At 39.3% G+C, this 14,577-nt stretch overlaps 1 protein-coding gene across 16 annotated transcripts in view; it reads left to right on the top strand.

Annotated features, from left to right (window-relative positions):
• Nucleotides 1-9,762, top strand: part of ZNF674 (zinc finger protein 674) — a 42,121-nt gene extending 32,359 nt beyond the window's left edge. For 10 of the 16 annotated variants that reach the window (XM_028842176.2, XM_077988598.1, XM_015127284.3 and 7 more), the window contains one exon: nt 8,101-9,762. In XM_028842176.2, the coding sequence (XP_028698009.1) occupies nt 8,101-9,593 (1,493 nt within the window). In that variant the 3' untranslated portion in view covers nt 9,594-9,762. The remainder of the gene's footprint in view (nt 1-8,100) is intronic. The other 6 variants (XM_028842178.2, XM_028842177.2, XM_077988596.1 and 3 more) reach the window with 1 other exon arrangement.
• Nucleotides 9,763-14,577: the final 4,815 nt, after the last annotated feature.

Below are 14,577 nucleotides of genomic sequence, written 5' to 3'. Positions count from 1 at the left end.
AATTTTAGGATTTGTTTGTTGAGTGCCAAGGAAAACTCTGGGATTCCAATTGCAATTGCACGTGTTTAGAAATGAGTTGGGAGTGGGTTGGGAATTGGCATCTTTATACTATTGAATTTTCCTTTCAGTGAACTCTTACTCAGTTTTCCCTTTATGTCATTTAATAGTGTTTCAAATTTTTTGTCAGGAAGATCTTATGCATTTTTTGTTGAATTTTTTCCTAGATACCTCTGAGTTATTGTTGCAATTTTGATTGGGATCTTGTTTCCTATCACATCTTCTAATTGGTTAATATTAGTACATGAGAATGCTAGTGATATTCATAAAATCGTGTACAGAAGTCTTTCTGAAGGCTTTTATCAATACTTACCATTTTTTTTATTCTCTTGGGTCTTCTATGTGAATTATTATCTTTATAAAGGCAATTGTCTTTTCGGATTATACATTTTATTTCTTTTTCTTCTCTCAATGAATTAGGACCTGTAGTACAATGTTTAATAGATAAAATGATACTGCATTGTTTGTTTCTGATTTTAGTGGAAATAATCATGAAGACAATGATTGTAATAAAATGATAGGCAGCATTTGAATGCTTGCCGTGTGCCACAAATGCATTGTTCTGTATGCTTTGCACATATTAAATAGTTGAATCCTCCCAATGACCCTGTAAAGTAGGCTGGTTGTTATCCCTGTTTTATATATGAAGAAAACTGAGGCACAGAAATGATGTAACTTTATAGTTTTCACTATTAAATATGCTGTGGTATTTTGAAAGGTATCTTTCATCAAGAGCCCCTTTTATTAGTCCTATTTTGTTAATAAGACTTTTATTTTGTTTTTGTTTTGAGACAGAGTCTCGCTCTGTCACCCAGGCTGGAGTGCAATGGCGTGATCTTGGCTCACAGCAACCTCCGCCTCCCGGGTTCAAGCAATTCTCCTGCCTCAGCCTTGCAAGTATCTGGGATTATAGGCATCCACCACCACGCCCGGCTAATTTTTTGTATTTTTAGTAGAGACAGGGTTTCACCGTGCTGGCCAGGCTGGTCTCGAACTCCTGGCCTCAGGTGATCCACCCACCTCGGCCGCCCAAAATGCTGGGATTACAGGCATGAGCCACCACGCCCAGCCTAATAAGACTTTTCAAAAAATCATTAATGAGTGTTGTATTTTCTTAAATGCTTATTTTCTGCATATGTTGAGAAGACAGTTTTTCCTCCTTTAATCTATTAATGTGGTAGATTACATGAATTTCTGATATTGAAGTGTTCTTGTGTTCCTGTGCTAAACTGTACTTAATTGTGAAGCATTTTTAAAAAATAATTTAGAATTCATTTCACTAGTGTTTAACCTATGAATTTTGCATTAATGTTTAGAAGTAAAATAGATCTTAGATTTTCTTTTTTTGTACTGTTCTTCTCTTATTCTGGTATCCAAGGTTATACTAACTGCATAAAATAAACTGAGTACTTTTCCTTCTTGTAATTTTTGAAACTGTGACTGAAATTTAGTTTCCTGAGAGTTTGATACCAATTATTTTCAAAACCATCTGGATATGGCAAGACTTGATTATGGAGTCAGTTTTTATAATTTAAAAAACAGTTATTGATTTATTCAAGCTTCTTGAATTTTCTGTCAGTTCTGGTCATTTTTCTAGACCATTATGTTTCATCTGAGATGTCTGATTTACCAACCTAAGGCAAGATTCTCTTGATTTTAAAAAAAGTCTCAGTTTTATTAAAGTAGGTCATGCCTGAGGTTTAAAGAGTAAACTAAATGTGGTGAAACTAAAAAGAAAGTGAAGGGCATGATAAACATAAAATTCAGGATACTGATTATCTGAAAAGAAAGAAAAGGAAATGGGCATATGAAGAACTTCAAAGATAACTATAATTTGTTTTAATGGTTGGTAGATACACAGGTATTATTTTTGGTATTACTATTCTTTATAACTTACATATATTTTACAAAACTTATTTGAAATGTTTCACTGTGGAAGGTTAAGATTGAATTCACCATGCTGCTCCTGTCACCCACCCAAAGGCATGCGTATGTACATAGACTTCGTGTTTCCCCATAGTCCCAATGTGATTATACCATAAATTTGTTTTCCATCAGTACTGTTGTTTACAATATGACTATACAGTTAGCCCTCTGTATCTTCAGGGGATTTGTTCCAGAACCTTCATGGATACCAGAATCCATTGATACTCAAGTCCCTGTTATAAAATGGCATGGTATAATTGGCCCTCCGTATTTATGGGTTTTGATCTTTGGTTGGTTGAATCCACAGATGTAAAACCCATGGATACAGAGGGCTGACTGTATATATAAATACTATACACAGCCAAGCCACATAGTAATCTATGATTAATTTACCTTCCCTGCATAACTGTGTTCCTTTGGTTAATAATTTTTTTTTTTTTTTGAGACAGAGTCTTGCTGTGTCGCCCAGGCTGGAGTGCTGTGGTATGGTCTTGGCTCACTGCAGCCTGTAACTACAAACTCCTGGGCTCAAGCGATCCTCCCACCGCAGGCTCCCAAGTAGCTGGGACTACAGCTATGCACCACCACACTCAGCTAATTTTAAAAATTTTTTATAGAGATGGGGTCTCACTGGATTGAGAGTCCAGGCTGGTCTGGAACTCCTGGACTCAAGTCATCCTCTTGCCTCAGCCTCCCAAAGTGCTGGGATTACAGGAGTGAACCACTTCTCCTGGCTTAATTGTTTTGTTTCTTTCATTTGTTTCTCTCTCCATATACTTATCATCAGTTGTCTAGAGTGACTCTGAGCACTTCTGGAGATATCAAGGATTTCCTCAGTGTCATATCCCTGAGTTTTTCTGGAGCCTTCTGACCTGCTCTCATCTGGGCGGATTACCCTCATTCCTTCTTGTGTAGTTACCATCCTGACATTGCTCTTCAGTGTCATTCTGGGGATTCTCTTCACCTTCTGCATGGTTGGGTTCCATATTTTCTTTATGCCATGCCCTCTTCCTCATTTGGTTGGAGCACATTCTTCAAGTACTTTCCTAAGAAAGGATGTAGGTAGGCCCATGGGAGATGAAGTTTTGAGATTTTTGGATGTCTACAAATGTTTGACTCCTGACGGAGAGTTTGGCTTGGAGTAGAGTTCTAGGATGGAAATATCTTTCCCTTAGACTTTTGAAGGCATTGCTCCATTGCCATCTCATTTTCAGTGTAAAGCTATTCTGATTATTGATACTTGATATCATTTTTTTCTCTGTTTCAGCTTATAAAATTTCACCTCCTTTATCTCAAGTGCTCTGGCATATCCCCACACGGGATCACTGCCACCAGTATTTCTGGATGCCTGGTAGGAAATAAATCCCCACAGGGATAGTTCCCCCCCCCGCCCCCATGCAAAGCCAAGATGCTACAGGGCCAGACAGCTGCATTGCACATCCAAGTGGCAAGCTAGGCCTTTTATGTTAAGCCCCTTTCACTTTGTCTGTGGGCAAGTCCAGTTTGACCCACTAAAAACAGGCACATCATACAAGAAAATCATCGGCCTCTCGTGTTCAGGCATCCAGACTCCCAGAAGAAAAACAGGTGTTCAGCGCCCTAGGTAGGCAAAGCCATCATATCAACATAGGGAATATTCCACAAGCCAAGTTCCCAGACTCTAGCCAGGAGCCAGCCCTGTGAGCAGGCCCTTCTAAAGATCAGTTCTGCTGTGTTAACACTTTCCTACAGGTTACCTTTACTGGTGCTCTTTATTTCTTTGTGTGGGTTTGAGTTACCATAGTGTCCTTTATTTTCTTGGAGCTGAACTTTAAGTTAGATCAAATAGCAAAAGCAGTCTGGGGATAGGGCTTTTGGTAGAGCTCCAAAACAGGTCATCCCCTTGGGTAGCTGTGAGGCTAACAGTTTTCATGGAGCTGGGGAGCCAGTGGGGGAGTAGGAAGAGTAGTAGTAGTGCCAAGTGAACCATGACCTGGCTGTTCCTAGTAAGGTTTACTAGTTTTTTCTCTCTCTCTCTCTCTCTCTCTCTCTCTCTCTCTCTCTCTCTCTGTGTGTGTGTGTGTGTGTGTGTGTGTGTGACAGAGTTTTGCTCTTCTAGCCCAGGTTAGAGTGCAATGGCACAATCTCGGATCACTGCAACCTCTGCGTCCCAGGTTCAAGCGGTTTTCCTGCCTCAGCCTCCTGAGTAGCTGGGATTACAGGTACCTGCCATCATGCCTGGCTAATTTTTGTATTTTTAGTAGAGACAGGGTTTCACCATGTTGGCCAGGCTGGTCCTGAACTCCTGACCTCAGGTGATACACCCGCCTCGGCCTCCCAAAGTGCTGGGATTACAGGCGTGAGCCACCGCGTCAGGCCTGTTTTTTCTCGAATAAATGATTTTTAATTGATTGCTTGCCTTTGGTTAATTTCTAAAGTCGTGAAATGATTGGTTTTTATAATTTTGATTTTGCCAGTATTATCATTACTTTTGTGGGGGAGAGGATTTACTGAGGTCCTTCCTCTCACTCTGTCATTTCAGAAGTCTACCCTAAAAGCCTTTCTTTTAAAACTGAAAAAAAGTACAGGAAATCGTAATTATAACAGACACCCTTGTACTTCCTTCCCAGAATTAGCAAATGTTAACATTTTGTCATTTTTTTAAAAATAAAAGAAACAGGCCAGGCACGGTGGCTCACGCCTGTAATCCCTGCACGCGAGGTCAGGAGTTCGAGACAAGCCTGACCAAAACAGTGAAACCCCGTCTCTACTAAAAATACAAAAATTAGCCAGGCGTGGTGGCGCGCGCCTGTAATCCCAGCTACTCAGGAGGCTGAGGTAGGAGACTTGCTTGAACTCGGGAGGCGGAGGCTGCAGTGAGCCAAGATTCCGCCACTGCACTCCAGCTTAGGCGACAGAGGGAGACTCCATCTCAAAATAAATAAATAAATAAAATTTTAAAAATGAAAAGAAAAGAAACAGAGGTTTACAAATAAAGTTGAAGTCCCATTTTTCCCCTCCTGAGGCCTATTCCTTCTATCTCTCCCCAGGTAAACAGTATCATGAATTTTGTGAGTATCCTTCTAATCTATGTTTTTATACTTTTGCTATATATATTTGTACCTGTAATCAGTATAGAATTCTTTTTGTAACATTACCAGATTGGTACACTCAAATTATAGGGATCTTGGCCAGGCGCGGTGGCTCACGCCTGTAATGCCAGCACTTTGGGATCTGCCAAGTCGGGTGGATCACCTGCGGTCAGGTGTTTGAGACCAGCCTGGCCAACATGGTGAAACCCTGTCTCTACTAAAAATACAAAAATTAGCCAGGCGTGGTAGTGGGTGCCTGTAATCCCAGATACTCAGGAGGTTGAGGCAGGAGAATTGCTTGAACCCAGAAGGCAGAGGTTGCAGTGAGCCAAGATCGCGCTACTGTACTCCAGCCTGGGCGACACAGCAAGACTCCGTTTCAAAAAAAAAAAAAATTATAGGGATCTTTCTGCAACTTGCTTTCTGTGTTCAGTATTACCTTTTGAGCTTTATGCTGATACTTTAGATTTAGATCATTTATTTTAACTGCTCTGCTAGCATTCCAACATGAGTGTCATAGTTCATTTTCCATACCTTTATTGGTGAATGTTTGGTGGTTTCTAATATTTCGTTGTCATTCTTGTACATGTTAAAATTTGCCGTAATTTCTCTATGGTATGACTACAAGTGGAATAGGTAGTAAGGCGTGTGTGTGTGTGTGTGTGTGTGTGTATGTATGTGTATGTGTGCACATGTGTTTTTTTTTTTTTTTTTGAGACAGGGTCTTACTTTGTCACCCAGGCTAGAGTGCAGTGTTGGGTACATGGCTCACTGCGACCTTGACCTCCTGGGCTCAAGCAATCCTCTTGCCTCAGTCCCCTAAGTAGCTGGGACTATAGGTGTGCGCCACCACGCCCAGCTAATTTTTTTTTTTTTTTTGTGGAGATGGGTTTTGCTATGTTGCCCAGGCTATATATTTTCAATAATACTAAATGTATTACCTCTTATCCATCATAAGTGGAATCAATTTGCCATGTATATTTAAGAGTTTCACATCTATGTAAGTGAAAATTGCTTTATAATATTCTCGTATTTTATCCTTCTTTGCTTTTGGCATCAAGGTCATATAAGCATTGTCTTGCCAATTTTATTTTGGTTACTAAGTGCCAGGTGTAGCTTTTCCCATAATTGTATTTTCAACATTTCTCTCTCATTTTGCCCTGATTGTCTTTTGAAAACATGGAGCTGATTTTTTAAAAATGCAATTTGATATGACTGGCATTTAACTAATAGAGTTAATATATATTTATTGTGAAATTACTATGTTTGTATTTCTTCTTTTAGTATATTTTCTACATAGCCTGCTTTTCATTACTTCTCTTTTCTTGCCTTTGCAGGATTTTCTTTACCCCCTTTTTCCTCTTTAGTCATTATCCTTCTGAATAACTGAAGTATCAGGCATTATTCTTAGCCAGGTTTTGTGTATGGCAAATTCTTTGTCTTTTCTTGTCCAAAAATGTCCTTGTCATCTTTCTTTATGGTAATTTATCTGGGTATAGAGTTCTAAGATGAAAGTTTGTCTCAGGACAGTGAAGATATTATTCTTCAATCTTCTAGCTTCTTTTTTGAAGAAGTCTGATGCTGATATAATTATTTCTTTATAGGGGATATTTTTATTTATTCATGGTAGCTTACAATATTTTCTTTCTGACTTGAAAGCCTTGTGGCTGCACTGAACTTTGTCTAAGTGCAGACTTGTTTATTTACCACACTCAAGGACTTTGGACATTCAGTGGTAGGATACGTGCCTTTCTTCCATTTTAGAAAAGAATCAGTCATTGTCTCTTCAAATACCGCCACTGCCTAGGTCAGGGGTCCCCAAGACTGCTCCCACACTCAGATATTCTCTAGAGAAACTCATGGGACTCACCATATAGTTGTAATCATGGGTAAGATTTATTACAGTGATGTGATAATGATAAACAACTGGATTATAAAGGAAAAAGGTACAGGCAGAATCTGGAGGCATCCATGTGCAGGCTTCCTTATGCTGTCTGCCTGTCATGAATACAGAGCACACTCTAACTCCAGTATCAAAGATGAATCAACATGTGTGATGTTTATGCCAGGGGAAGCCTATTAGAGACTAAGTGATTTCCCAAGATCTGTCATCTAATTTATTAAATCTGTCTTATCTGTGGCTAGTCTACTGTTCAACCTATTTAGAGTTTTTTTTAAATAATGCCTACCTTAAAAATACTCATCTGTCTTTTTTCAAAATTTCCTGCTATTTCCTTCATAGTCTGGTTCTTGCCTTATCTTTGTACATTTGAAATACACTTATTTTAAAGCGCAGATTGTTCTATTATCTACAGTTCTAGGAATGGGAGTATATTTAAATATATCGGTCAATTCTCTCTAATGATGGATCAGTTCCTTCTAAGGTTTTAAATTTTCTACTGTGAACTCCTCAGTGAGAGTTGGTTTTCCCTAGAAGTTCTGTGATGTCCTCAGCTATAAAGACATGAGTGTGTGTGTATATAACTACAAGGGCTCCCATCCTTGTTAAACAGGAACTAGAAACATTCCCCACTAGCCAGAGAAATTGGCAAGAAGAATGTTATATATAAGACATCAAAAGCCTAATTCTGTAACTCAATCCAAATGATTACAAGCATAGTACAAAGCCTATAAACTGAAACATTTCAAAAGTTGGTCTTGTTATATGTAGGTTCATAGCAATGGCAACCTTTCATATATATATACACACACACACATATATACATACAATTGTATGTGTATATATATAAGCTTTAAGCCAAAATTACACTCTGACTTTCCTGAATTCCTGAACATTTGTGCCCCGTGGTCCCCTTCAAATCCTCAAGCTGCTCTGTTTACTCTCTCACTTTAAATTCCCACTTCATTTTGATACCTAATACATTTCTTTTCTTGATTTTGAGCCTGGGACATGGGGAGAGTCCTCTATCCACATCAGCTCAAGTCATGTTGATAGGAGTTCACTGCTTGGGCATTTAGGGATTAAAGTTATTTAATAAGTTATAGTGGAAAGACAAGTTTGATGATTCATTGCATTTTCTTCTAGAAGTCTGGCAAATTGACGAGCAGACAGATCACTACAAGGAAAGCCAAGACAAACTTCTGTGGCAAGCTGCATTCACAGTCAAGGAAACACTGAAGGATGAAAGTGGTCAAGAATGTAAAATATGTAGAAAAATCGTTTATCTCAACACAGACTTTGTTTCTGTGAAACAAAGACTCCCTAAGTATTACTCATGGGAAAGGTGTTCAAAACATAATTTAAACTTTCTTAGTCAAAATAGAAGCTATATAAGAAAGAAAGATGATGGATGTAAGGCATATTGGAAAGTATGCCTCCATTCTAATCTTCATAAAGCTCAACCTGCAGATAAATTTTTTGACCCTAATCAACGAGGGAAAGCCCTCCACCAAAAGCGAGCCCTTAATAAAAATCAGAGAAGTCAAACTGGGGAGAAACTCTACAAATGTACTGAATGTGGAAAAGTGTTTATCCAGAAAGCAAACTTAGTTGTACATCAAAGAACTCACACCGGAGAGAAACCTTATGAATGCTGTGAATGTGCAAAAGCCTTCAGCCAGAAGTCAACCCTCGTAGCACACCAGAGAATTCACTCAGGGGAGAAGCCCTATGAATGCAGTGAATGTGGAAAAACCTTTATCCAAAAGTCAACTCTGATTAAACATCAACGAACTCATACAGGAGAGAAACCATTTGTATGTGGCAAATGTCCAAAAGCCTTTAAGAGTTCATATCATCTTATTAGACATGAAAAAACACACATTAGACAAGCATTTTATAAAGGTATTAGATGTACTAAGTCCAACCTTATATATCAAAGGATTCATACAAGTAAGAAACCTGAGCACAGTGAACATGGGAAAGCCTCTGATAAGAAGCCCAGTCCCACTAAACATTGGAGAACTCATACAAAAGAGAACATTTATGAGTGCAGTAAATGTGGGAAAAGCTTCAGAGGAAAGTCACACCTCTCTGTTCATCAGAGAATTCATACAGGAGAGAAACCCTATGAATGTAATATATGTGGGAAGACTTTCAGTGGAAAGTCACACCTCTCTGTCCATCATAGAACTCATACAGGAGAGAAACCTTATGAATGCAGAAGATGTGGGAAAGCCTTTGGGGAGAAGTCAACCCTTATTGTACATCAGAGAATGCATACAGGAGAGAAACCCTATAAATGCAACGAATGTGGGAAAGCCTTTAGTGAGAAGTCACCACTGATTAAACATCAGAGAATTCATACAGGAGAGAGACCCTATGAATGCACTGACTGTAAAAAAGCCTTCAGTAGGAAGTCAACTCTCATTAAACATCAGAGAATTCATACAGGAGAAAAACCTTACAAATGTAGTGAATGTGGGAAGGCCTTCAGTGTGAAATCAACTCTCATCGTGCATCACAGAACTCATACGGGAGAGAAACCTTATGAATGCAGAGACTGTGGGAAAGCATTCAGTGGGAAGTCAACTCTCATTAAACATCAGAGAAGTCACACAGGAGATAAAAACCTATGATTATACTTGAAAGTGGGATAATTATACTAGTAGTTATTTGTCATTTGACTATTACTAGTCTCATTATTTGTCAAATAATCATGGGGAGTAATCTTATAAATGTCTAGAATATTGGAAATTCTTCATATGTTAATGTTCATTTAACTTAATAAAAGGTACAAAAGTATAATTCCAGAGGTGTCAATAAATGTGATCAGTTTTTTCACCCAGAATTCTTCACCCAGGAGTGAAGAACTATACGTCAAATAATTCAAAAGGGGCAAAACTGAGTGTAGTTATGTGGGAAAGCCTTCAGAAATAATTTAAATGGCACTGTTTATCAGAGTATTTATGCTGAGAAAAACTAAGAATTTAGTGAGCTTATAAAACCATGGTAGCCAGGTGTGGTAGGTAGCTCACACCTGTAATCCTAGCACTTTTGGGAGGCTGAGGTGGGCAGATCACTTGAGCTCACAAGTTTGAGACCAGCCTGGGCAACATGGCAAAACTCTGTCTCTACAAAAAACACAAAAGTTATCTGAGTGTCGTAGTGCATGCCTGTAGTCCCAGCTACTCAGGAGGTTGAAGTAGCAGGATGGCTTGAGCCCGGGAGGCAGAGGTTGCAGTGAACTGAGATTGTGCCACTACACTCCAGCCTCGGCGTTATAGCCAGACCTTGTCAAATAAATAAATACACAAATAAACTCATAGTAGAAATGAGAGGAATCATGCTCTATATTCTTTTATTAATAGAGACAGGGTCTTGCTATGCTGCCCAGGCTGGTGAACTCCTAGCCTCAACTGATCCTCCCACCTTTGCCTCCCAAAGCACTCAGATTATAGATACGAGCCACCACACTTAGCATATTCTTTACCAAACATTTTGTGGAAAAGGTATAGAGGTGGCAAACAAACAATTATAAATTTAAGATATGTTCACTGTGGAGTAGAGTATGACTATTTAGGGACAGTGGCACGATCTTTGCTCACTGCAGCCTCTGCCCCCTGGGTTCAAGTGATTCCCCTGCCTCAGCCTCCCAAGTAGCTGGGATTACAGGCATCCACCAACACACCCAGCTAATTTTTTTTTTTTTTTTTTGTATTTTTAGTAGAGACCTGGTTTTGCCATGTTGGGCAGGCTGGTCTTGAACTCCTGACTTCAGGTCATCCACCCTCCTCAGCCTTCCAAAGTGCTGTGATTACAGGTGAGAGCCACCTCGCCTGGTGAGTATGACATTTTTTAAAGAACAGTATAAAGCATAAACTACCCTATGTGGGGCAAACTCCCAGATTATTTTCCTAAACAAATAGAAAAAAAAAATGCTTCCTTAAATAGGGTAAGAGAGGATGAGTCATCAGGATCCCTGAAACAAAGATCTCAAACAAGAGACCTCATATATATTATTCATCAATATCTTCAGTGCGAAAATGCAAAGCCATTACAGAAAGGGCACATAAGTAAGCTTTTACATACTTTCCTTAGGAACAGTGCTTAGAACTTAAAATTCTCCATGTTTTAAGAATGAGTAATAATTTTATGGTGAAGCAATATAAGATTTAACATTTTCAGAGTATCTTCCATAACAGCAGTATTGTTTACAGTAGTGAAAAAATAAGACAATTTAATATCCAATGACAGCTGATTAAAAATTGATATGTCAATTAGGTGAAATAATGGGCACCAATTAAGACTACTGGCAAATTTGGGAAAATGTGCGTGGTAAATCATAAGTTAAAAAAATTATAAAACAAAGGCCGGGCGCGGTGGCTCAAGCCTGTAATCCCAGCACTTTGGGAGGCCGAGACGGGTGGATCACGAGGTCAGGAGATCGAGACCATCCTGGCTAACACGGTGAAACCCCGTCTCTACTAAGAAATACAAAAAACTAGCCGGGCGAGGTGGCGGGTGCCTGTAGTCCCAGCTACCTGGGAGGCTGAGGCCGGAGAATGGCGTGAACCCGGGAGGCGGAGCTTGCAGTGAGCTGAGATCCGGCCACTGCACTCCAGCCTGGGCTACAGAGTGAGACTCCGTCTCAAAAAACAAAAACAAAAACAAAAACAAAACCGAATCAAAACAAAACAAAACAAAAAAACACTAACAAAAATATTATAAAACAATAACCATATGATTAATATTGTAAAAATAGGAAGTATATGAACCATTATATCAGCCATTTTGGGTGGTTGATATAAAAATTTTGTGATGAGTAAAGTCATATGCACATATGAGTATAAATTCATATTTCATCTATATAAGTATAAATTTGTATTCACCTATTTCATAGGTGAGTATATGTGTGTGTATAGATAAACACATGGAACAAAAAGCTAGTACATCTGTGTAGTGTGGAGGGAAAAAGCTAGGAAAGAAATACACCAAATTATTAAGTAGATTGGCATTTGAGTGTGGGGATTATTGATGTGTAAAAATTTTTTTGGATGTAGTCTCCAGAAATCACCAATAAAGTATATAGTTTGAAGTGTATCTTATGCATGCTTATTTTCTTTTCCCATCCATTTTGCCACTCAGCTTTGTCTTTAATATGTAACATCATTCTCTTCTTAAAATGACCCCATTTTCACATATATATACATATTGCCTATTTGTTTTCCATATGATTGAGTTTACAGTTTTGAGTGTGTACATAGTTGACCCTTGAACAACATGGGTTTGAACTGTGTATGTCCACTTCTATGTGGATTTTCTTCCACATGTGCCACCACTGAGACAGCAAGATACACCCTTCTTTCTCCTCCTCATCCTATTCGACATGAAGATGATGAGGATGAAAACTTATGATCCACTTCACTGAATGAATAGTAAATAGAATACATATATAATACACAAAATGTGTTAATGGACTATATACATAATCAGGCTTCTGGTCAACAGTAAGCTATTAGTAGTCAAATTTGGGGGGAGTAATAAACTATATGCAGATATTTTACTGCTGGAGGGTCAGTGCCCATAATCCCATGTTCCAGGGTCAACAATACTTTGCATCTTGAGACTGGGAGTCCTGTGATATTTGGAGGCAGGGGCTCTCAGTATGTTGTTCAGGCTGGTCTTGAATGCCTGGGCCCAAGCAGTCCTGCTCAGCCTCCCAAGTAGCTGGAAATACAGTATCCTATGATTTTAATAATACCTGTATGTGATTTTCTGATAAAAGCATCTCAATCGCTTTTTATTCTATAACCACCAAATCCTGTGACATAAGTTACTAGTTAACAAATTTTATAAGTGAGAGATGTAAGGAATGCTTAAGTGTTCAAGTAATGAGACAAAATCAACTTCTGAAGAAAGCTCTTTTCACTGTGATATTTGTGAGCGCTCCTGAATGCCTGTACTCCCTCTTGTCCCTGTCCTTTTGTTAGCAGTTAAGGCAGAAACCCTAGATGACCCCCAATGATTAATGCCCTATATAATCCCTCCCCTGAAGGTGGGCAGAACTGAGACTGCTGCTAGCCAATAGAATATGGGCAAAGGTGATGGGATGTCACTCCCATGACTACATTATGTTATATAAGACTGTCTTAGCAGACTGGAGAGATTTTCCTTGCTGCTTTGATGAAGTAAGCAGCCATATTGAAGAAACCCATGTAGCAAGAGACTGCAGCTGGCTGATAATACCTGAGGGAGCCCTGAGCTAAGACAATGAGACTTGAATGGAAAGATCCTGGTGACAAGAGGAGTGGAGAGAAACACGTCCAATAGACCAAGCTACTTTTCCCCACAAGGAATATACTAACTGGTAAATGGCTTGGGATAGATTTGGAAATTCACAGCAGCCAGGTGCAGAGCTTTTAGTAGAAAATTATGTGCCAAGGAAATCAAACTTGAAGTTCAGATTCCACCGGTGATGATGGGCCTTGTTAAGTACCACAGGCTTTCAGCTGGAACCTCTGAAGGACTTTACCTAGGAATTAGGAAGGAGTAAACATAGACCAGATCTTAGGATTGATACCCCACCTTGAATGAGCTCACTAACTGAATTCAAGTAATTTGCTCCTACTATAATTACCTTCAGAAACTAAAGCTTCGCTGTGTGTGGTGGCTCATGCCTGTAATCCCAGCACTTTGGGAGGCCAAGGTGGGAGAATTACTTGAGGCGAGGAGTTTGAAACCAGCCTCACAACATAGTGAGACCTTGTCTCTACAATAAATAAAAAACTAGCCAGGTGTGGTGGCTCACACCTGTACTCCCAGCTACTCGCGAGGCTGAGGTGGGAGGATTGTTTGAGCCCAGGAGTTCAAGACTGCAGTGAACCATGATTGTGCCACTGCACTCCAGCCTGGCTAACAGAGCAAGACACTGTCACTAAACAAACAAGAAACTAAAGCTCATCTAGAGCTTCTACAATTTCTTATGCACAATGGCATTCAATCAAAAATTGCCAGGTATACCCAGAGTCAGAAGAAAAAAGTGGACAATAGAAGCAGGCCCACAGGCCTTTCAGATATAAAAGTTTTGAATCATGGATTCTAAAATAACTGAATAATATGGTCAAGGAAATATATAACATGATTATTGAAAAAGTGAATTATTTTCAATAATCATTTATGCTTATTTTAAAATTTTCCTGGAGTTTATTTTCTTGCTTGTCTGGGGTCTTAAATATACCATCTAATTTATGGAACTTCCCTTTTCTTTGGCGTTACAATTCTGGATAGTTACTACCTTTGAGGGGCAGGACTGGATTAGAGAAAAGGTACTGGCTCCATAGCAAGCTAGAAACTTCTTCTCTAAAGAAAAGTTATCTGCAGAGGATGATACTGCTTTGCTTCTGATATGCTTTGGCTGTGTCCCCACCCAAATCTCATCTTGAATTGTATCTTCCACAATTCCCACGTGTTTTGGGAGGGACCCAGTGGGAGGTAATTGAATCATGGGGCCCGTCTTTCTTGTGCTACTCATGATAGTGAATACGTCTCACAAGATCCGATGGTTTTAAAAATGGGAGTTGCCCTGCACAAGCTCTATTTGCCTGCTGCCATCCATGTAAG

This window comes from Macaca mulatta, chromosome X (genome assembly GCF_049350105.2).
Source record: "Macaca mulatta isolate MMU2019108-1 chromosome X, T2T-MMU8v2.0, whole genome shotgun sequence".
Taxonomy (NCBI): domain Eukaryota; kingdom Metazoa; phylum Chordata; class Mammalia; order Primates; family Cercopithecidae; genus Macaca; species Macaca mulatta.
This window is presented reverse-complemented; position numbering and strand designations above follow the sequence as displayed.